Consider the following 23,074-nt stretch of genomic DNA (forward strand, 5'->3'; position numbering starts at 1 on the left):
AACAGTATCAAATACAAACATTTAACAACAGCTTTTAATCTGTAAAGTTTTAACTGTCTGGGACATAATATTTCCAAAACTTCCAACACTTTCTGTCTAGCACTAACTGATATAAAGTGTGCGTATTGTTTTCAAAATAAGCTCTTTTTGTATAGATAAATGTCAGATTGTTTGAGGTCTGTGAGACCTTGCTGTTCCCTGTCCCTCTTACGGTGAAACAAAGATTCATTCTGTGATTGCAGCAAATTGGAGGGAAGAAAATGGGTGGAAGGTCATTCATAGCAGGTATTTATGAAAGAGAATGTTCTGTGCATTAGGAAGCTCCAGCATTGAAGGGAACTACTTAAAAACAATGTGCACAACCAGCTGGAATTCACTTACACGTCTGCTGCCTCAATCTCCTGATTTCCTCTGGCTTAAACTGCATGAGCAGGTGCAGAGAATTCCTGTCATGTGGGAAACTTGTCAGGATCTCACATTTCATTCTGGGTAAATGGAGTGGGAACGGGCTTCTCTAAAACTGAGAAACCTGCCCACTGCTCAGGGATCAATCCTTTTCCTCCTCTAGGAACATGGATAACAACCCCTTGGCACTTTTTCATGGATGGGAAGGTTTTGATTGTGCTTTAAGAGCAGCTGCTGCTTCCTTTGGCTGTGGCCGGGAGGGAAGCACTGCCTGTGGCTGCCCTGTGCTGCAGGCACGGGGCACGGGCTGGGTCTCATTCCTTCCCCTCTCTTTCCCAGCACATCTGCCTGGACTGTAAGAAGAATTTCTGCACGTCCTGCTCAAACCAGGCCGAGGGCGGGCCCCTGCTCTGCCACCTGTGCCAGCGGTTCCGCGCCACGGCGTTCCAGCGGGAGGAGCTGATCAAGATGAAGGTGAAGGACCTGCGGGATTATTTGGCGCTCCATGAGATTTCCACAGAGTTCTGTCGTGAAAAGGAAGACCTGGTATTCCTGATCCTTGGCCAGCAGCCTGCAATCACCCGGGAAGATCAGATAAGAACAAACACGTTTAATACCAGTGCCCCTGGACAGCAGGACTTTGTGAGTCACCCCCCAACCAACCTGGCCTCTCCTACCTCACACGATGAGTCCTCAGTGTCTGCAGATCCCATCTCAAGTTCAGAAGCTCAGGAACACCAACAGGTACAGTCTCTGGCCAGAACCACCTTCTGCAAACTCATTCATCTCCACTCTTGGATTAACTTCCAGGATGTTGCATGTGGTTTTGCTGTGTAAAGCTGTGACTTGCTGTCACTAGCTTTGATGTGCCATTTGTTGTGGAGTTGAACTTGGTGGGCAGTGCTGAATATATCGAACATCACTCAGAACATCCTCAGTGCTCTGGGATGGGTTCCTCTGGTGCTCTGGTCCACACCTCCATTGTCACAGATGCTCCTGTGACTGCTTCCTCTGGTACTTGCTGATGGCCTCTGGCACGTGTTTGTTGGTGTAATTAAATGATTGATACTGTTCTTTAACTCCTGTGCCAGATACCAAGCACAGTCTCAAGCAGTTTTGGAGCTGGAACTGATCAGAGGTGATGGGGGGGTGAAGTTTATGGTGTCTCCTGCACTCAGATCAATAGAAGACAAACCCTGAGTCTGTTGCCAAGTCTTGGTTTATGATGAACCTGCAGTTCTGATGAACCTTGGCAGGGGCATTTGAGCTTGATTATGTTTTATTGACCTTGCTTTGTTTGTCTTTCTGCTCCTGCTAAGGAAAGTTTACTCAGTGTTTGACATCTGCTCCTTGTCCTATTACAAAGTTAATGGGTGTATTCAGTTCCCTGTGGGCCAGAGCTGTGGAAATGTGTGTAAAAAAAGTGTCTTCTGCTTCCTCAGCAGATATATCTAGTTCAAAAGAAGGAGTTCTCCTGGGAGAACGTTTTTTACAAATCATTAAAAAGCATTTTCATTGCCTGGTTTTCCAGTTTTTACCAGCTCTGCTGTCTTCCCTCACTGCCCCATGATCCATTTCAGCTTCTTGTCTCGACTTGCCTGACACGGTGCTGCAGTTCAGGCTCTTTGATCCTGATTGTTACTCTTGGGCTCTGTAAATATTAACAAGTCCCCACTTGGATAAGTGGGATGGTAACATTGCAGTCTCTTTGTCAGTAGGAAACCAGAGGGAGCAGTGGCTGCTGGGGGTGAGTCAGCTGTAATTACACTGCTCATTTGATCAAGTGTTCAAAGCTTTCAAAAGCCCAGCTTTCCTTCTGCAGCTCTGTCACTGCTGCTCCCTCACTCTTTGACCTCTGCAGACCCCTCTGAGGAGGCTTTTCCTGGTTACTGGGAAGGGCTGAGCTCTGTTAGGGGAGGGTTCTGCAGAGCTGAGAGCTCTGACATCCCACCAGAGCACAGTGTGACCCTCAGGGGAGCACTGCACATACACACACACAAATTGTGTGTAAGTCTGGTCTGATCCAGCCTGGAGTTCTGTACTGGGGCCTTCAAGGTTCAGCTTTAGCAAGGGTTGCTTTGTGTGAGTGTGCCTGGCTTGTGCCTTGTCCTGCCCATGTCCTTCCAGAGGTCAGGGCCTGCAGTGACTCTGCCCTGGAGTTGATTTCCCTCCAGAAACCAAAAGCTTTATTTCCTCTTCCAGGCCAATGGTCATGTGCCTCCGAGCCCGGCCTATGGAACAGCAGCTGAGAATGCAGCAGAGGAAGCAGCAGCAGAGGACGAGATAGAGGTTTGTGTGTCCTGGAATGGGATGGCAGGGAATACCAGGGGCAGGGAATGCCAGGGGCAGGGAATGCCAGGGGCAGGGAATACCAGGGCTCAGGGAATGCCAGGGCTCAGGGAATGCCAGGGCTCAGGGAATGCCAGGGGCAGGGAATACCAGGGCTCAGGGAATACCAGGGGCAGCAGGTAATACCAGGGACAGGGAATACCAGGTTTCCTGGGCTGGATTTGCTGCCAGAGGTGAACAGTAACTGAGACTGACCAAACCCTTCTATGTAACCTCTTCTATGGCATCATCTTGTCCCCCACATGCAGAAAGAACTGGTGTCACTTGGACACCATAGCAGAAATTACTTAATTCTGCCTCAAGCTTTGTGTTTCTGATAGATGAATTCAGAGTAGCCACTTCTCCGTACACGCTGCCCTGAATTCTGCTGACGCACATGCTGGGAGTTGATTGAAATGGTGGTTCAGGGTGCTGAGGGCAGGAATGAGTCCCTGTTTGCCCCTCCCAGTCCAGTGACTCCGAGGATAACCTGGTGCTGGGCAGGAAGGCCTCCCTGTCCGACCTGACGAGCATCGGCGACATCAACGCGCTCTCGGTGCGGCAGCTGAAGGAAATCCTCGCCCGCAACTTCGTCAACTACAAAGGCTGCTGTGAGAAGTGGGAGCTGCTGGAGAGGGTCACTCGCCTCTACAGAGAGAAGGACCTGCAGCACCTGGGTGAGAAACTTAGCAAACGTGTGCCTGTTCCCCGGGTTTAGCCTTTCTACAGACACGAGGAAATGGAACTCACCTCACATTTCTGGTGAGGCAAACTGAGGAGGGAGGGAGAGCCTTGTACAGAGTGAAAGGAGCTGAGCTCTGCTTGTTTGACGAGAAAGTTCTTGGCAGTTGTTGAACCTGTCCCTGAGCTTCCCATGGTGATCAGCAAAAAGCAGTTTTGGTTTAGCCACTCCCTCAAGGTTTTCAGCCCCTGCCTGGTAACGCTTCTCTCCCTCTCTTCTTGTCTTGCAGTTTCGGACACCGACGATCAAACTGGTGAGTGAGATCCTTAATCATGGAGTTGTTTATTGGGAAAAACCCTCCAGGATCCAGTCCAACCAGCACTGCCAAGGCCACCCCATAACCATGTCCCCAGATGCCACATCCACATGGCCTTTAACCCCCTCCCCAGGGTTGTTTATGCCACCACTGCCCTCACAGCCTGTTCCAGAGCTTCACAACCCTTTTGAAAATGGCTATCAGGAAAAATCTCTATCTAAACCTCCCTGGCACAACGTGAGGTCATTTTCTCTTGTGCTGTTACTTGGGAAGAGAGGCCCATCTTGCTTTATTTGCCTCATCACTGAGACCCTCAGTGATGTTTGTTTCCACCTCACAGAAATTACTGTGTAAAAGCTAAAACCGCTCCTTGCCAGCTGATGGAGCAGCCACACGGGGAATCCCTTTGCAGTCCTTGTCCCTTAGGGAATCCCTTCAGCCCCACCTCCCTTTGTGTGACCCAGCCGTGCTCTGGTGTCCCCTCAGGTGGCGCTGGCCCCCCCGGCACCGAGGACAACCTGTGCAGGATCTGCATGGACGCTGCCATCGACTGCGTGCTGCTGGAGTGCGGGCACATGGTGACGTGCACCAAGTGCGGCAAGCGCATGAGCGAGTGCCCCATCTGCCGCCAGTACGTGATCAGGGCCGTGCACGTCTTCAGGACATAGAGGGGCTCTGGGCTCAGGCCTGCCGTGCCTTAAAGCCTCAGTGCCACAGCCCCGAGTGACCCTGGAGATCAGCAGGGACTCCTGCGAGGGAGGGGAGGAGGAACCTGGGGAAAGCTGCTCTGCTCAAGCCACACCTCTGCTCATCCCACCATCGTGCTTTACACCACAGTGCCTGGACTCCTCGGAGAGCATTGCCAGCAATCATTAACCACCTCCATCCTAGGGTGATTTGAGGACAGATGGATGCCCAGCTTTCCACCAGGAAGATCAGCTCCAGAGGCTTTGTATATTCCTCTGAATAATAAAAGTGAACTGGGGTCTCAAAAAGTGTCCTTTGTTTTGCTGCTCAGGCTATGCCCGGCAACAACTTGGTTTTCAAAGATTAAAATGTCACTGTGCTTGTTAATTTTACTTTTATTTTTAATTTAATGTAAAATTGTTGTGCTTGCAGGACAGGCAGACTGCCCCTGCTTTCCCTAATTCCAGCCTAGTGCAATTGTGGAAAAATGTGGAATTTTATATCAAGGTTGTCTTTGTATTATTGAAAACTGTTGCAGAGGGAGGCTGGGAAGGCTCAGCTCTGCCCTGTGTGCTGGGTTTTGTTTCTGTGCCAGAGGGAGGGTTCTGGTTTGATTTTGTCGACTTTGACTTCGCAGCACGTGCCAGAGGTGGGGCTCAAACTGAGTTGCCCTCATTTGCTGAGGGAGTAACAAATCCAAGGCTTGAGACTTCCCCAGGGCTCAGTGAGGAAACTGCAGAGCTGTGAGGACTCCACTGCTACACAATCATATTTAAGTAAAGGTGACATTTTCTTTTTTTAGAAGGGAATCATGGAAGAAAGCCTGTGTCTCCCTTGGATCCATGAGCAATCTGCACTGCACATCAGCTTCCCCCATCCTCCCCAGGGCTCACCTGTACAGTTCTGTCACCTTCCACTGCTCATCAAAAGCATTTTGTCCTTTCTTCTGGTGAGGATGAGGGGGCTGTGGCCTGATCCCTGACAGCTCTCCTGGCCCGTGTGTCCAGCTGGAAGAGACTTGCTGGAGGTGATGGTGACTGGTGCATTTTCCCTTCCCTTCCTGCACAGCCTCAGCCTCCTGCTGCCCTGAGTGTCCCTCAGATGGGGCTGTGCAGGCAGCAGTGAGGGGAGAGCCCCTGGGCAGAGCTCTCCTGGCTGCTGTGGGGACGGGGACGGCTCCCTGTTCCAGCAGAGAACAGCACAGACCCCGTGAGTCCCCCCAGTGCAGCTGCAGGGACAGCACCAAAGCTCCTGTGCAGGGGCAGTGACAGCAGCAGTGCATTCCCCGTGTGTGTTCTGAGCAGGGCCAGCTGCAGGAGCAGCAGCTCAGCTGCAGGGAGTGCTGCAGCCAAACAGCTCCTGAGATGAGGAATCCACGGCTCAGGGGGAGCAGGAGAGGTGTGGATTTCTCACTGAGGGGGCTCCACAAACCTGCAGCAGTTCACTGAACTCAGCATTCTGAGTCCTGCTCTGTCCCAGGTCAGGCTGTTCTTTAATCTTTGAGGTTTAACAGATCCAGCATGTGAACAAACTGCACAAGTCAGTGCAGGATGACAGAAAAGAGGGCAGGTAAGAAGTGACTCTGTTTGCTCTGGAGAGGGCACAGGGACCTTGAGGAGCTGCAGGAATACAAATAGTACTGAACAGCCTCATTTAGCAATTCACTGTGAAAATTCATGTTGTCATATTTTTCAATAAACTCAGGGCTGGGGGAATTTAGCAGGAAGAAGATGATTCCCCTATGGATAGATGTACTTTTCCTTGTAGAGGGTAGGCTTGTTTTCTACAGCAGATAAATCAAGCTGCAGATCAATGCCTGAAATTTTAGGGATGAGAAGATCCACCCACCCTGTGACTCCAAAATGTGCTTTGTGAAGGGAGGACTCTTCTTGTCTCCCTTGTAGAGATGGATTCTCCCCTTATGGACACAAGTGAGTTGTTTTTAAAGGAAAATCAAAACCTGGAGGAAACTGATTAATGATCCAAAGGAATATAATGTTCTGAACTAATAAAGTAAATGGAAATATTTATGTGCTTTATGTACACTGTACATTGTTTAAAGAGTTTAAAAGTTAATATTCTATGTGAAAGGGCACGTTATTCACTATTAAATCCTCTGGTACTATGACAGTTAAACTTACTAGTTTTGGTACAGAAGTTTGGGTTTATAATTTTATAATAAAGCTGGAATGTGATTTAGTCAACTTTGTTTCTGACTCTTACAAGCAGAGATCCTACAGCTTTTGCTGAACCTCAGCCAGAAATTGGGATCCCAGGTGTTTAAACGTTGTTAGTGGGGGGTACAGAAGAGGTAGAGGAGGAAAAAAAATTACCTGACAACACAAATGACCTTGGCACCACAGCCAAGAGTCCCACGGAGCTGCTGATCTGTTTTCCTGAACAGGAAGAGAAGAACCTTTGGGAAGTCAAAGTCCTGACAGCAAAGGAGAAGCTGCTCCAGTTTTATTTCTTTATCTATAAAAATACCCAAACTTTAAAAACCCAAGGAGACTAAACCAGCACCTGGATAAGGGCGGTGGCCTACAGTACGGGCAGGAAAATGGGATTCAGCAGTTCAGAGAACTCCTTTAATTCATTCCATAGGGCTGCTCTGGATCCTTGTGGCTACTTCTGAGGGCCTTTCCCTCCTATCCACCCCTCCTGGAGGGATCCCCCGTTCCCTCCTCCTCCCTATCCCCGTGTCTGTGCCAGCCCTGCCCTGTGCTAGCAGGGGGCCACCAGCCTGCGCTTGCGGATGCACTGCCAGATCCACCGGGGCGTCACCCGCTGCGCCCCGGGGTTGTCCTCAATGTCCCCAATCACGTGGGTGGCCGAGGCCGTGTCGAACTCCTCCACCAGGTCCCCGTCGAAGGCGATGAAGTAGCGGCGGATTCGGGCAAAGTCCGGCACCGAGGGCGCCAGGTACAGCTTCACCCCCGTGAAAATGTCCAGCAGCGGCTGCTGAGGGGGAGGAGAAGCAGAGCCTGGGCAAAGCGGTCCTTGAAGGGCAGTGAACAGAAAACAACGGCCTCGGCCTCCCCCCACCCTGCTGGGGCTGCTGTCCTGTACCTTTTTTCCGTTGTCCTCCAACTCTGATGCTTTTCTCTTCTCCCCTCGTTTCTCCTCGGATTTCTGAGGGGATCCAATGACTCCTTTGCTGTCTAAAAACAAAAGTTTGGCTTGTGCATGTGCTCTGTCCAGATACTGGTTGTGTCTTAATGTTGGGGAGAGCAAAGAGCAGCAGGGAAAACTTTCCTCCCCTCTTTCTGGGAGATCCATGCATTACTGTGCCTAGTGAGACACATTTGTCTGCTGGCACTGGTGTGGGGCAGCCTCGTGCTGCCACCTGCCCTCCGTGCTGTCCCCACTCTGCTCATCCATCTGCTTCCTGTTCCAGCCCCATTCACCTGGAATCACCTCCAGCCACGGCTCCCTTCCATCCAAATCAAATTAAATACTGGCTCCTGGCCAACAATCCCACACCAAACGCTGTGACCTGCACAAATGGCAGCAGGGAACACCAACCTCAACAGCATCATCAGAGCTGTCTCCATCCATCTCTTCCCAAGCCCAGAACATCTCAGAGCTGTGGCTACTCAGTTCCTACTGGGCCAAACCCAGATCTGAACAGCTTTGCCCATTATCCCTGAGATCCGTGTGAAAGGTGGGATCATCATCAAGGCAAGGACCCAGAGCCAGAGGACACAGCCCCAGGCTCCTTCCTGAAAGCACCATCATCTTTCTTACCTTCTGCCTTCTGGGCTTTTGCAGGTGACTTGTTTGGGGGACTCTTAATACTGCTGTGAGGTGTGGAAGACCTGGAATTCCCACTGTTCTCTCCACTGCTGCCAGCTGTGGACTCATCTTCCTCCCCGGCCGTAACACTGAAGTCAGCCTTCTCCTTGGAGAGCTGGTACAGCTCCTGCCCGGAGGAAACAGCACTGAGCACACCTGACACTGGACATGAGACTTGAAGTGTTTGCTCAACAGCTTTCTCTTCCTGCACCTCTCTGCAGTCATTTTCCTGTCAGCTCTGTCCCAGCTCCCTGCATTCCACCCCTCTCCTGGCACTAAGGGAGAAGCAAAAGCCACATCCACACCATCTGCTGCAGAGCCAGAGCCTGACTCACCAGAGCCTGGAGGATGAGCAGTGCCCGGTGCTCCCTGTGGGCAGGGCCCATCTGCAGAGGGGTTTGTTCCTCTCTCCTCCCCACGAGGATCCTGGCGAGCCCTGGGGGCTGCACCACTCCTGCTCCTGTGGCACAAGCAGCCCTGGCAGCCCCAAACTGCAGCAATCCCCCGAGCACAGGGCTGGCCCGAGGCTCCCTCCCCTCTGCACAGGAGGGTGAGGGGTGGCTGCAGCCCCAGGGTCCTGGCCAGTGCCACTTGGCCCCTGTGCCCCACAGGCTTCTCCCAGTCTCACCAACTGATGGGAACTGAGTGAGCATGGAGAGAACAAAGGTCTGCCCAAGGAGCTGCTGGAGTCACCGTCCCTGGATGTGTTTACAAAAAGCCTGGACGTGGCTCTCAGTGGTTCAGCTGATGAGGAGGTGTTGGGTCATGGCTGGACTTGACCTCAAAAGGTCTTTTCCAACCGAGTTCATTCTGTGACTCTGTGGCCACCCCTGAGGAGGGCAAATCCTCACCCTGCCACAAGAGCTGATGGAAACAACTGACAGCAGAGACCTCTCTGACAGACACAACACCACAACAGCTCAGGGCACCTGAGAGGGCCCCCAGCAGAACAACCCCGAGCCTGGCACAAAGGGAGAATGGAAGGTGCCAGCACAGGCAGCAGCTGCCCTGCCTGTCTCTGAAGCACAGAGCGCTGCAGCAGGTGCATGCCCTGCGTTGTTCTGAAGCACAGAGCAGTGCAGCAGGTGCATGCCCTGCGTTGTTCTGAAGCACAGAGCGCTGCAGCAGGTGCATGCCCTGCCTGTCTCTGAAGCACAGAGTGCTGCAGCAGGTGCATGCCCTGCCTGTCTCTGAAGCACAGAGCCCTGCAGCAGGTGCATGCCCTGCGATGTTCTGAAGCACAGAGCCCTGCAGCAGGTGCATGCCCTGCGTTGTTCTGAAGCACAGAGCGCTGCAGCAGGTGCATGCCCTGCCTGTCTCTGACGCACAGAGCCCTGCAGGGCCGTGCTGACCCACCTTGAGCTGCTGCAGGTTGGTGGCACTCTGCCAGTCCTTGTCGTGGCGGATGCGGGTGCAGCGCGGGAAGCGGATGGAGATCCCGTCCGCCGTGTGCGCCTCGGCCCTGGAGAACTCTGCCCCCGTGATCTCCCACACCGGGGCTTTCTGCACAGGGAGGAAACCTGTCACACTGCTGGCCTCTCAGCAGACAGCTCCAGGGGTCTCAGCCCCACTCTCTCTCCACCCCAGCTTCCCTTCACACCTTCCTGCTCACCCTCATTAGGAAAAGCTGCTTTTCACTAAGCCACAGATCCTCCACTAACACAAAATGCCAATTTCTAAGGAACACCCTCTCCTTCGGGCATGCAGGGCATACTGACACATTCCCTGCAACAACAGCAGCTTTGGGGTTGCAGTTGGGCTTCAACCCTTTTAAGTCAGATCTCTCGTATCTCAAATTTAAATTAAGCTCACTTCTGGAAGGGATTTAATGCACAAGAATATTTCCCAAAACTGCTGCAGGTGTGATTTCTTCATGAAGCTCTTAGCCTCAAATGCACCTGCAAGATTGAGAGATAAAAACTTGTGCTTAATTTCCCGTTCCAAGTATGAAGATTCATTTTGTAACAGAGACAACTTCTAAGTTGTCCTTCTAAAGGATTTTTAGAAGACTGCAGAATAAGGGCTGGGAAATGTTAAATGTTAAATGATTATGAGAGCACTTACCTTTGGATCTGGGACAATGAAGTCTGGGTAGTAGATTTTGTTAATTTTTAGCCACCTTGGAATTTTACTGGGATCCTATTAATTAAAAGCACTAAATTAAAATCACTGACACATATCATCATATAAAAAACCTAATTCTACACCAGGAGCTGCTGAAACACAACCTAGAAGTAGATCAGCACAGAGGTATCACATTGTTTCTCCCTCTGCATGCCTCTGCATGCATTTGCATGCATTGCCTTTGCATGGATGAAACTTGCACTGATCTGCAGCTGTTTATCTCATCTAGAAAATCACAAACATTGCCTGAAACACAGCCCTCAATTCCTGTCACTCCCTGTGTCAAACAAGAACAGCTGCTCTAATTGTGATTCATGTAAAACTACCCATTTTTTAAAAGATTCTACAACTTTGATGCAAATGGCCTTCAGGATGTCAAGGTAATATTAAAATTCAGCTCTCTGTTTACTTGTCCAGCCTTGAAAAGCAAGGTAAGTCACTCACAGAAATTTTAACTCCAACCCCAGGTTATGGAGCCACCAGACCAGAGTGCGACCCAGCACCTCCCTCCCACAGCCCCATCTAGTGACTGCCTTTGCCAATCACAATGTGCTCAAAATCCAGATCAAAAATTGCTATCTTCCCAACAAAACTCTGTCCTAGCAGGGAACAGATGGTGCCTGGCTTCCCACTCAGTGTCTGGGTACAGAACACAGGCAGTGCCTCCTCCAGGGCTGGCTGCTCTGACACTCACTGGTGTCAAGAGCCTGATGTGCTTCAGCTCTGATTCACTCCTGGCAGAGCATTTCCACCCTGCACTGGAGCAGCACCTCGAGGGCAGCTGAGCCCTTTGCTGAGCATCCCTTGGCTCCCCCTCTCACCTTGCTGATCTTCACCATGTCCAGCTCTGTCTGCAGACGTGCCAGGGTGGCGTCGTCGTGGCCGCCAGAGCACTTGGTCACCGTGCACCACTTCTCACTCTTGGGGTCGTAGCAGCCCATGAGGAAGATGGACATCATGCCACCTGCACAGGGACAGCAGCTGCACACCCCCCACAGCACAAAGCACAGCTTCTCACAGCCAAAACCTCCTCCAGCTTTGGCAGGCAGAGGGGCCTGGGCTTGTGATGGCTGCAGGGCCCCTCACAAAGCTGAACAGAGCCCCTGCACCGTTCAACAGCCCAGCCCCACACCTCCAGCTCTGCTGTGCCAACCACAGCAAACCCACAGCAAGGACATGGTGGTAAACACTGCTCCAGCCACCTCCTTCTGGAGGCCTGGAACAGGAAAACCTTGGGAGCTCCCTGAACAAACAGATCTGTGCCAGCTCCAGACCTACCTTTACTGCCTTGTCCATAGAAAGCCCCCAGCACCACCAGGTCAGCTGTGTCAGCCATTGCCCCCTCGTTGAGATAATCCTTCTTCACCTTCAGCCAGTGGCGCTTCCCTGGTTCATAACTGCCCTGTGCAAGGGAAGGCAGAGCCCCCTCAGAGACAGCCCCTGGTGGGCAGCACTCCTCAGACAGCCCTGGCTGTACCCAGCTCTGCAGCTCCTGAGCACAGCAGGAGGAGCAGCTTGGCCTGGATGTCAGCACTGAGAGAAGCCAGAGATGTTTCCAGAATGCTCAGTGTGTGAGTCTGCCTCAGAGCTGACTCTGTTGCCATTCCACAACTCCCAGCTTACACCAGTGCAGAGTGAATGGGAACTTGCCTTTAAATCTTTCAGCACCAGCCCTTCCAGCCCCTCCCGGATCACTCGGGTGATCATGTCTGCCAGATCTGAGGCTTTCTGCAAAGGAGAGGGACCATGGTTAGCTCAGGACTCTAAAAAGAGCTGAGGTCTTCAGGCTTTTTGTTTGGAGCAGTGGTACACTAAATCCAAAGCACATGCAGAGGGAGGAATAGGTAATTTTGTAACACTTTTCCAAGGAGAATCCTGTATGTGTTCTCTTTGCTGCACACGCAGTGACAGAGCTGGGAATACGTCCCCAAAAGAGAAGGTTTGTCTGGTTAAAAAATACCCCTCAGAGATGTGGCTGCCCCCCTGGCTGTGTCCCAGATCAGATCTGCTCAGCCAGCAGTGCCTGTTTCCTTCTCCATCCGTCTGCCTTGGGACCTATGAACCTTCCTCTGCCCAAAAAGCCAAGGAGCCCCAGAAATCAGCAGCAGAGGGAAAAATAATGGGACATCAGGCTTGTGCATAATCAAAGGGAAATCCCAGCATGCTGCTGCCCAAATGCAGGTTTAACAGGCAGGATGTCTCAGGGCTGTGTGGTGCTTGAGCTGTGCCAGTTTGGGAAGTGGCACAGCCTGGCTCCCTTCAGTCACACTGCACAGACAGAGTGACAACAGGGTTTAGCTCCTCCTGACAGGGCCAGAGTGACAGTGGCCACAAGATCATTAACAAGCCAGAAAAGCTGAGGTGTGCAAGTTAACATTGCACTGAAGGGCTTGGGGCCAGGAAAAGATGGGAATACAACGCTGGCTCAGGGAGTCTTGCACACAGAGCAGAAGGAGAACCATTGTGCCAGGGTGAACCTGCAGAGTTAATCCAAAGAAAAAGCCAAGGGTGGAGGAGCAGGGTGAGGGCTGTGGGGCACACTGGACTCACTGTGACGTGTTTCATCTCCGAGAACAGGATCCTGTTGGGGATCTCCACCATGTTGTCGTGGAGGAACTTGCGCCGTTCGCACAGGGGCCTAGAGCAGGGCATGGAGAGTGAGGGACAAGCAGCAATTCAACAGCAACGCTGAAAAAAGCTCCTAAAGTCATTAAATGATTCAGCCTTGAGAGTTCCAGAGAGGACAACTTGTTTTTACTTTCCTCCAGAAAGAGATAAAGTGGGAATTCCAATGTTGACAGCGTGTTTAGAGGATGTAAGATGAGCAGCTGAGATGCAGCTCATCCCAGAATTTTGGACAAGAGGAGCTCCACAGGGGACACTCCTTGGCACAGCAAGGTCCCTCCCAGGCTGCCCTGATTTCCCAGTGAGTGGCCAGTGTGACAGCCCAGCTGAACTGGTCTGTGTGCATTCCTGGCCTTTTCCAGCCCGCTCATCCTGGGAAACCAGCCCAGGCACTCTCCCTCACACACACCTGTCCATCAGGCTGATGTCATTGAAGTAGATGCAGTCAAACACAAACAGGCAAACGTTGGCATCCTGGAAAGCAGCTTTCTGAAATGCAATTAACACAATTCTGCAGTCACAGCAAACAGTTTTAGCAAAGTAGTAAAAGGATGGGGTTTTATCCCTGTATTATTTTAGGTATGATAAGCTTATGCCTCTTCTAAAAGAAGCATTCTGAGAATTAAGATTTACACTGAATGTGTCCAAGCAAAAGCTACGAAGATAAAAAATGTTCATTTCCTAGGAATGGGAAATAATGCTAAAAATATTAATGGCTTTGGGCTATGCAACATCTGTCACTACTGCTACAAAAAACCCCAACACATTTCTACAGACAGCAGATTAATGGCTACTTTTACCTTAAGTACTTATAGTTTAATTTTCATTTTCCTGTCCTCTTCCTCACCCCCATTCAGTCTAGACACAAGCACTACATAACACTTACATGGAATAATCACTGCCTCCCTGTGCTCTCCCAGGCTGCCATACATTGCTCAAGCCATGAGAAACAATGACAGAATTGCAAGATTTTTCAAAGTTTTTTTGGTATTATTGTAATATTAAATTAAAATTAGTATTTTAATATTAATACCTTGAAATTAAGTTCCATTAATGTCCTGCCAGTGGTCAGGTTAATATCAAATCTACTGTATTAGAGCAGTAGTTTTTCAATATCACCCTTCTCAATAATCTTATTTCTTTCCCCAAATGCTCTAACAAGCACCAGAGCTCTGAAATTATCCTGTGATAACACACTATGTTTAAGTCAGCAGAGTAATAGCCTCCAAACACAAAAGAAACATTTTTATTTAATTTTTTTTTTACCTTGTGCACACCAAGAGTCCCAAAAGGAAGTGGCTTCCCAGTTTTATTGTCAATCAGGAGAACTTCTGAATCCAGGATCATACTTTGCCCACCAGGGAAAGCCTGGGGGATGAAATCCTTAAAATGGGCTACCTTGGGAAAAGGAAAAAAAAAAGAAAAAGAAAAATAACTGGCTGAAGAGAGGGATTCATTCCAATGCAGGTGTTTTCTCCACAAGTATAAGAGGCACATCTGCACTTCTATCACCCACAGCAGTCTATAAATAGAAAAATGAGGCTTTCATAAACAGAACTAAGTCACCCAACCAGCACCAAGGCTCCCAAAATGCATAAAGAGGATTCTACAGCAGAGAGATGAAATTTAATTTCAAGCCCTTAATGTGCACCAGAATTAAATGATTACAGTTTGAAGCGTTGCTTTTCCACATTCCACACATCCACCTAAATTAGGAACAAGTCTACAAGAGAAGGAATCCCCCTTGCCCAGAGGAGACTATTGGGAGTGCAGAGGAGGAGCTGGCCCAGGGGTGAGGCAGTGCTTACTTTGTGGGGGAGCACAGGTTTGAGGCTCCTGCTGAAGTAGCTGAAGTGATCGCCGTTCTTGTGCACCTGCACGCGCTCGCCGTCGTACTTGATCTCGGCGTACATCCCGTTGGGACACTTCTTCATGGCGTACTCGATGGACTTGCAGGCCTCAGCCTGGGGGAGAGAGCAGCCAAAACCCACGCTGGGGGGACTTGAGGAGGTGGGACCACTGAGAGGTGTTTAAAGCACGATTCAGTGCCTTTGGTTTCACGGAGGGTGAGAACGTCTTCACCGCATACGGAGTTTGTGGTCAGCAGCCACAAGATCCCAGCTTACAAGGTATCTTAAAGGTTAATTAGCCAATCAACTACTGCCACAAAGAATGTTTTTACTTTCACACCAATCCCTAATTGATTTGTCTTATACATCTCTGCCACAGTGTGGACTCTCTTGACCAATCTTCTAACGACACACAAACTAACAGTTTGTGTTGTTACACCTTAAAACTTATTACCTCTATAACTACTTCTGCATCTTAACTTTAAAACCTTCAAACTTTCCACTACCTAGCTTCATATGTCTCTGCTTAAGCTAACTCACACTCTTACTCATGGTCTCTAAATGTGGAAGCCTTTTGCAAGGTCTCAGGTGGAACCCTGTATTCTCTGCTGTATTTGCACAAGGTTCTGAGAATGCTCTGGGCTTTGATTCCCCACACCAGGTGATACATGGAAAATAAAGCTACTCTGACCTAAGTTCAGGAATGAGCTACAGTGAATTCTCTTGTAGAGCTTTTTGTCCAGAACATCTGTTAGCGAGTCCAAGTTTTCCTTAATTATTCACTTACTTAGAATCATCTGCATATGCCCAGATAATTAGAGCTTTTCAGTGCTTATCCCCTCCAAATGCTTTAAAATCTGCACTGTGCCTTCTGTAGGAGTGTGCTCAGCCCAGAAGTAAATATTTAACTCTGCTTTGTTCACACACAAAGCCAGACTTATCTGAATCTCTAATCCACTGGAAAGCTTACACTATTTCCAGAGAAAGGATCAACTTCTGCAATGACAGCAAACAAATACAAAAGTCTGAGAGCAAGACTGAGAGCAAGGCAAGGTTTTAGCTTGGCAGTGGCACTGAAGGTGCAGGTTGTGAGTGTATTGAGTATTTAGGGGTAGGAGATGCTTTTTAAACTGGCATTACACAGAATTCACAGAACCACAAGGTTGGAAGAGACCTCCAAGATCATAGAGTCCAACCATGCCCTCACACCTCACCTAAACCACGGCACCAAGTGCCACATCCAGTCTTTTTCAAATACATCCAGGGATGGTGACTCTATCACCTCCCCAGCCAGGCCATTCCAGTAATTTATCACTCTCTCTGTGAAAAAATTTTTCCTAATATCCAACTTACATTTCCTTTGGTGCAGCTCAAGGCTGTGCCCTCTCATTCTGTCAGTGCTGCCTGGAGAACAGACCAACCCCACCTGATACAGCCACCTTTCAGGAGGGTGTAGAGAGTGACAAGGTCACCCCTGAGTCTCCTTTTCTCCTGTCTAAACAACCCCAGCTTCCTCATAGGGCTGGTGTTCCAAGCCCCTCACCAGCCTTGATAAACAACACTGAGCCCTGCACTGCCAGCCCACACTGCACAGCCACTGGCCCTGCCAGGGGTTAAACACTGAGCCCTGCACTGCCAGCCCACACTGCACAGCCACTGGCACTGCCAGGGGTTAAACACTGAGCCCTGCACTGCCACTGGCCCTGCCAGGGGTTAAACACTGAGCCCTGCACTGCCAGCCCACACTGCACAGCCACTGGCACTGCCAGGGGGTTAAACACTGAGCCCTGCACTGCCACTGGCACTGCCAGGGGGTTAAACACTGAGCCCTGCACAGCCACTGGCACTGCCAGGGGGTTAAACACTGAGCCCTGCACTGCCACTGGCACTGCCAGGGGGTTAAACACTGAGCCCTGCACTGCCACTGGCACTGCCAGGGGGTTAAACACTGAGCCCTGCACTGCCACTGGCACTGCCAGGGGGGTAAACACTGAGCCCTGCACTGCCACTGGCGCTGCCAGGGGTTAAACACTGAGCCCTGCACTGCCACTGGCACTGCCAGGGGTTAAACACTGAGCCCTGCACTGCCACTGGCACTGCCAGGGGGGTAAACACTGAGCCCTGCACTGCCACTGGCACTGCCAGGGGGGTAAACACTGAGCTCTGCACTGCCACTGGCCCTGCCAGGGGTTAAACACTGAGCCCTGCACTGCCACTGGCCCTGCCAGGGGTTAAACACTGAGCCCTGCACTGCCACTGGCCCTGCCAGGGGGGCTCTCTGCTCCGTGCCTGGCTGCCAGGAGGGGACCCAACGTACCAGCATGGGCTGCACTGGGGTCATGAGCGAGGCCTGCACGCTCAGGGTCTTCCTCAGCCCCGGCACCTTCTCAGCCTCCTGCTGGTTCTGCAGCACCCGCTCCACCACGTCCTGCAGGTTCCTCGAGGCCTTGAAGGCCTCGTAGGCGTTGGGGTCCAGAGCATCCAGCCTGCAGTGGGAGAGGGGAGCACTGATCAGCCTCAGGGCTGCTGCTGCCTCAGGAAATGAGCGTTTCTGTGTCACTTACACGTGCTTTGCTCCAGCGTTCATTTTCAAGTCGTGCTTAATGAGTCTGATGATGCACTTCAGGTCATTGCCTGTACACCTGGAGAAGAGAAGATTCAGCAAAGGTGTGAACTGAACAACTTTCCAGCTGAAAAGAAGAAACTCATCCAGGTCTCTTAAACAAAGGTGCTCCCTTTGCAGATGGTTTAAACAAAACTGAGGACGCAGGTTCCTAGTGACACCTCAGAGACACAAGGGAATATCCAAAAGGCTTTCCAGCATCTTTATGCCAACATTAACTCTCCCTCAGTGCTGATGTACCTTCCAAAATTTACTTAATTTATGCATCAAGAGTACCTGATTGGAAAATCCTCAGCCTCAGATCAACACAAACTGAGCCCGGCCAAGAATCTTTGTCTAAATTACTTGAAGGCTTTTCCCAACATACTTAAAACCAGCAACTTAATTAACAGCTAAACACCATTAGGGTAGTATTGCAAATCATTTGTTTGATTGAAGTGTGCTGACAGGCAGGGATGAAGCTCTCTGGCATGCACAAGAGCCATGAATGTTCTCCACTGCTGTCAAGGTATCTCAATCACACTAACAGCAGCTTACAGATGCTAATTAAGTTCAGTCTGGGTGGCTCATGATTAATTTTTCACCTACTCCAGCTTGTAGAGAACCATTCCAGTGCCTGGGCAAACCTTGAGAGGCTGATTCCTTCCCTCACCTGCGACTGATCTGCTGCAGGAGACTCTGCTGGTCGTCCTCCTTGGTGAGCTTGGACAGCTGGATGAGGAATTCATCCACCTCCTGGATGGTCAGGAGGCTCTTGGCTGCTGGAGGACACGTCTTGCTCTGCTCGAAGAAGATCCGGATGGTCTCGGAAACGTCTCCCTGTCTCCAAAAACAAAACCAGGGTGTGGATGAGAGGCAAGGCCAGAGAATGGGGGTGCCACTGGGGATTCTGCATGGTTCCAGTGAGGATAAAGGACAGGAGTGATGCTGGAATTGCATGAAGAAATCGGAATCGAACACTTAAAGAAGCTGCCACGACACATAAAGCTGCTCAGCTGTTTAATTTGCCAAGAAAGGTAATTAAAAGTACCAGCATCATCTCACGGCTCTATTTTTCACTGCTGCAGCAGCAGAGACCCTTTATTTCCTCAGGATGAATCCACTTGTAAATCCAGGGATGTGGGACAGGCTAGTGATGTCACTAGAAGGCAGCACACAGCAAGGCAATGAACAGAGATGAAAGAATTACCTTTATTATCTAATTCACCCCTTTTCTGCACCTTGCAGTGAATCAGAGGGTGCACAGTCAATCACCAGCTCCTGTGCACAGGGACTCAAGGCACAACTGAGCACTTGCAATTGTAGCAGCTTAATTGTATCAACCAAGTGCAGCTGCCAGTGACAGGTCTGTTAATTGAATGCCAGGTTTTGATATGTGATGGTACAAAAAGAGTAATATAAATCAGTTCTGTAGGAATGTGCCAGACAAAGGAGTTTAGATAAACAGATGCAGCCCACTACGCCTAGAAAATTTCAGTCTTGCTTTCTAAAGGTTTGCCAGGTGAATTCTTATCCTGCTTTCTGTTCAAACATGATTTTCTACTGGTTCCAGATGGCAGAAAATGCTATCAAAACTGCTAAAGCCAACAAAAGCAAAAATAAATCACCAGCTCCCATTCTAACAGTCCAGCTAAGGAGTAAAAAACCTAAACCATTACAGAATTTCCATAAGCAAAGGGCTGAACAGCAGAAATTAAAAGAGCTGCTGTCTGCACTCACCTGCTCCAGGTCCCGGACCATTTCTTCCTGGTTGCAGTTAAAAATCCTGCTGAACAGCTTTACAATCTGCTTATCATTCAAGTTGTAAACTATTTTAATGACACCTGGTAACAGCATCTTAATGGTCAGGTATACATCACCATGAAAACCATCTGGAAAAAAAGAAAAGCACATTGTAACTGTGAGGATTTATTTTCATGTCCAGGCTCTGGTTGGTTGTGTACATTTGCACAACCCTGGAGATAAAATGCACAGCTGGGGCTTGGAATTCTTAGGGGAAATAGCCACAATTTGCCTCTAAATGTGATCTCAGCACTGAATTTGGCACCTACAATACCTGAGTGAGACATTTTTGTCTGAATTTGCTATTTGAAGAGTTCAATTTTCAAAAATTACCTCCACAGCTGAGAAATCCCCGCAGCACAAACAATCAGATTTTAATTCCCACCTTTCCTTTTGAGATCAGAGGCTGAAGCTGATTCTGAGAGAGCTGAGGATTCCACGCTGGAGCCCTACCTCCTGCAGATCCCTTCCTGAGGAAGTCCTGGATGATCTGAGTCTTGACGTTGTAGCTGGGCTTCTCGGCCACCATGGCGCAGAGCTTGCGGAACTCGCGCAGCAGGCAGTCCTTGTGCCTGGGGTCACACCTGGCTGCAGACAGGCTGGCCTTGGGGGCACAGTTTGCAGGGGCATCTTCAGAATTCTTTGGCTTGGCTGCAGCAAACACATCACAAGTTGCTTTTTTTTAACAATACAGAGCAAATGTTGAAGTTGCCTCTGCCTGGCAAAGCTGGGAATGATCCCAGTGTGCTGGCAAAGCTTCAGAATTTATGACTTTTACAAAAGCCTTCCAACTATTTTTACCCTACACATTACACCAGAATTTCCTAGATCTTAGTTCTTACCAGAAAAATATGACTAAACCGTGGTGAAAATGAGTTTCTCCTTCCAGATGCCTCTGTCTTACTAATTTTTTTTCTACTTTATAGACTTTTGCCCTTCACAGCAAGATGTTTCCCTAAGGTAATTTTTAAAATGGGGGAATATGTCCCATTTCCCTTTTGTCTCCTGACAGCAATCCCTGACAGGAGGGAGGTGATGTCTTTGGCTGTGTTGTGGCTCTGGGGTGGAGTTCCAGGTGGGTGTTAGGTCAGTCAGAGCTCACAGATGGCCTGTCCTGCTGGCAGCTGCTCCTGGACATTCAAACATCTTTCAAGGTGTTCTTTCAAGACTGACAGCTTCTGACAAATACCCCTAAATCATCTATAGATAAAAAACTACTGATCTGAGCCAAGCTAAAACTCCTCTTGATATTGAAATTAAAATAAATTGATTTCCCAGAATCAGTTTTTTAATTCTTACCAGAGAATCCAGAGAACTTCTTTGGGGGATCTTTTGTGGTCAGCTGTCCTGTGGCAGTGAGTTTTGCCTGCACTATCACCTTTTTCTTGGGGGTACCTCCAGTCTTGGAATTGGCTTCTGGAAAGCAGAAAGGTTCAAAGAGGCAGTCATGAATAATCTCATACATCCCTCACCATATTATGTAGCTTACAAAGCAAAAAGCCTTAACAGAAAAGGGAATTGGAGGAGAAAAAAAAACCTGATGTTTTTCAGATAACAAAAGTTAGAAGAATATGTAATTTATTAAAGATCACAGAAAAAGGCGTGAATGGAAAATAACTGATTCTTCCTCAGGGGTTTTATTTGCCCATGAATTAAATCACCTAGGGCTTGTCCCCAGTCAGCTGTGACAAATGAATCAAGGAGTGTCACTGTAGAAGTGAAACTTTCTTCCCTTTCCTACAGGGCTGAGACAGGGATTGGAGCAGCACCACACCCTAAACCACACAAATAAATCCATGAGGATTTCATGGCAAGGGCACAACTGGGTGACAACCTCTGGCATAACTTTAAAGTAAGCAGAAAAGTGACCCTGGCACTTCCTCAGTGTCATCAGTGCCTCACCTGAGATGTGCTTGTTGATTAATTCTTTCTCCTCATCCTGCAGCTCTTCCCACCCCTCCAAGTCCGTGATGTCTTCAATTTTCTTGGTGGTGGCCCGGGCCTTGTCCAGCTTCTCGAAGATGCACTTGACATGGTACCACTCCTTCATGTCCCCCCCGGACTCGGTGAAAGGATTGGGAACAATCTTCCCGATGCGCACCATGCCCTTCACGATCTTCTCCTTGCATTTCTTGCAGCCCGCCGTGCCTCGCTTGGCGTAGTCCACACAGTACCGCTGCTCTGCCATGTCCTCCGCAGCCGCGCAGGCCGAGCGCGTCCAGCTGCCCAAAAGCAGGGGGAGAGGAAAGGCGCCGGCAGCGCGGCGTGGGTTCGGGGATGGCACGGAGACAGGCCGGAACAGCAGCGGGCACCAGCAAGCGGGGCTGACTCCGGCACAGCAGGAGAACGGCCTGGGCAAGGGGAGCTGCGGGCGAGGGCAGAACAGCGCTGTGCCCCTGCCGAGAGCGCGGGCGGCGTGTGACAGCGTCCTGCCGCCCGTGGGCATCCAGTCCGTGCTGAGGGCGCTGCGAGCGACACAGGGGACACTGAGCACCCTCAGCGGCCCCAGGCCCCAGCCCCCGGCCCGGCACCCGCTCCGCAGCGGCGTCCATCGCCCCCACACCGCGACCCCTCACAGCGCCCTCCCTGTCCCCAGGCCCTCTCCCGCCCCTTCTCCCCTCACGCCTCAGCCTCGCCCCGAGGCCGCTTTCCCGCCCTGCCCGCCTCGGCCCAACCACCGGCTCCCGCCGCCGCCGCAGGCCCCAGGCCGCCCCTCCGCCGCTCACCGAGCTCCTCACGGTGCCGCCATCGCGCTCCTCGCTCCGTCCGGACCCCCGGGACTCCCCCCAGCCCCTCCGGCCGGGGTCGCCGCCTCAGCCGCCGCCGGGACACGAGCGAGCCCGCCCGGCTTCCGTAGAACCACGCACGCGCGCCACATGGAGCCCCGCCCCTTCCGGCCCGAACAGTGGCAAAGGGGGCGGGCACGCGCAGGCCACGCCCCCGGCACGCTTTGCCCCGCCCCCGGCACGCGCCGGGAGCGTTTTCCCGCCTCGGGCGCGGCTGAGGCGGCAGCGGGATAATGCCCGGGGCCAGGGAGCGTCCGTGCCCTGAGGAGGCACCGGGATAATGCCCGGGGCCAGGGAGCGTCCGTGCCCTGAGGAGGCACCGGGATAATGCCCGGGGCCAGGGAGCGTCCGTGCCCTGAGGAGGCACCGGGACCGCGCCCCGGGGCCAGGGAGCGTCCGTGCCCTGAGGACGCACCGAGTCCCCACCCTGAGGCCGTGGAGGATCCGTACCCAGGGGCGGGACTGGCACCGGGACCTGAGGTGGCGCCTGGTCCTTGCCCAGGGACTATGGAGAGTTCCCCTCCATGAGGCGATGGAGGGACTGTGCCCTGAGGTGGCACCGGGACAGCGCCTGGGGCAATGGAGGCTTTGTGCCCTGCGCTAGCACCTGGTCTGCACCCTGAGGCAGTGGGGGTTCTGCACCCTGAGGCAGTGGGGGTTCTGCACCCTGAGGCAGTGGGGGTTCTGCACCCTGAGGCAGTGGGGGTTCTGCACCCTGAGGCAGTGGGGGTTCTGCACCCTGAGGCAGTGGGGGTTCTGCACCCTGAGGCAATGGGGGTTCTGCATCCTGAGGCAATGGAGGTCTCTGCGCTCAGGCCGTGCCAGGTCCGTGCCCTCACGGTTGGTCCCCACCACATGGGTGACCCCACTGCAGCACTGTGCCCTGCGTGTCCCGCTGAGGGGCAGCAGCAGTTCCCCACCGCGGGGGTGGATCCACAGGGTCCCTCCCTGAGGGGATGATGCATTCCCGACCTCCCGGAGCTGGCTTTCCCAGAGCACTACAGCAAGCTGAGGCCGTGTGAGGGGATGCCCTATTCCTTCCTGGCTCACCAAGACTGCTGTGTTGTGTTA

The 23,074-nt window shown here is 51.3% G+C and overlaps 2 protein-coding genes across 8 annotated transcripts in view; one reads left to right on the plus strand and one right to left on the minus strand.

Annotated features, from left to right (window-relative positions):
* Positions 1-6,622, plus strand: part of RFFL (ring finger and FYVE like domain containing E3 ubiquitin protein ligase) — a 29,491-nt gene extending 22,869 nt beyond the window's left edge. For all 5 annotated transcript variants that reach the window (XM_063402518.1, XM_063402519.1, XM_063402522.1 and 2 more), the window contains 5 exons: positions 745-1,149; positions 2,608-2,694; positions 3,203-3,410; positions 3,705-3,728; positions 4,218-6,622. In XM_063402518.1, coding sequence (XP_063258588.1) covers positions 745-1,149; positions 2,608-2,694; positions 3,203-3,410; positions 3,705-3,728; positions 4,218-4,399 — 906 coding nt within the window. In that variant the 3' untranslated portion in view covers positions 4,400-6,622. The remainder of the gene's footprint in view (positions 1-744; positions 1,150-2,607; positions 2,695-3,202; positions 3,411-3,704; positions 3,729-4,217) is intronic.
* A 228-nt stretch (positions 6,623-6,850) lies between these two features.
* On the minus strand, positions 6,851-22,107 carry LIG3 (DNA ligase 3). 3 transcript variants are annotated; one of them, XM_063402515.1, is made up of 20 exons: positions 21,944-22,107; positions 21,120-21,682; positions 20,517-20,633; positions 19,671-19,868; positions 19,155-19,306; positions 18,088-18,254; positions 17,377-17,454; positions 17,130-17,298; positions 14,771-14,926; positions 14,229-14,360; positions 13,372-13,451; positions 12,888-12,975; positions 11,988-12,065; positions 11,616-11,739; positions 11,159-11,301; positions 10,278-10,352; positions 9,570-9,716; positions 8,166-8,340; positions 7,488-7,579; positions 6,851-7,376 (listed from the first exon to the last, which is right to left on the minus strand). In XM_063402515.1, the coding sequence occupies exons 2-20, from the start codon at positions 21,661-21,663 to the stop codon at positions 7,143-7,145; spliced, it is 2,949 nt and encodes a 982-aa protein (XP_063258585.1). In that variant the 5' UTR covers positions 21,664-21,682; positions 21,944-22,107; the 3' UTR covers positions 6,851-7,142. The 3 variants fall into 3 exon arrangements, with proteins under 3 accessions (XP_063258585.1, XP_063258584.1, XP_063258583.1); XM_063402514.1 differs by having other exon boundaries at positions 6,851-7,379; XM_063402513.1 differs by having other exon boundaries at positions 6,851-7,579.
* Between the last annotated feature and the right edge of the window lie 967 nt (positions 22,108-23,074).

This window comes from Prinia subflava, chromosome 8 (assembly GCF_021018805.1).
Source record: "Prinia subflava isolate CZ2003 ecotype Zambia chromosome 8, Cam_Psub_1.2, whole genome shotgun sequence".
NCBI classification, from domain to species: Eukaryota; Metazoa; Chordata; class Aves; order Passeriformes; family Cisticolidae; genus Prinia; species Prinia subflava.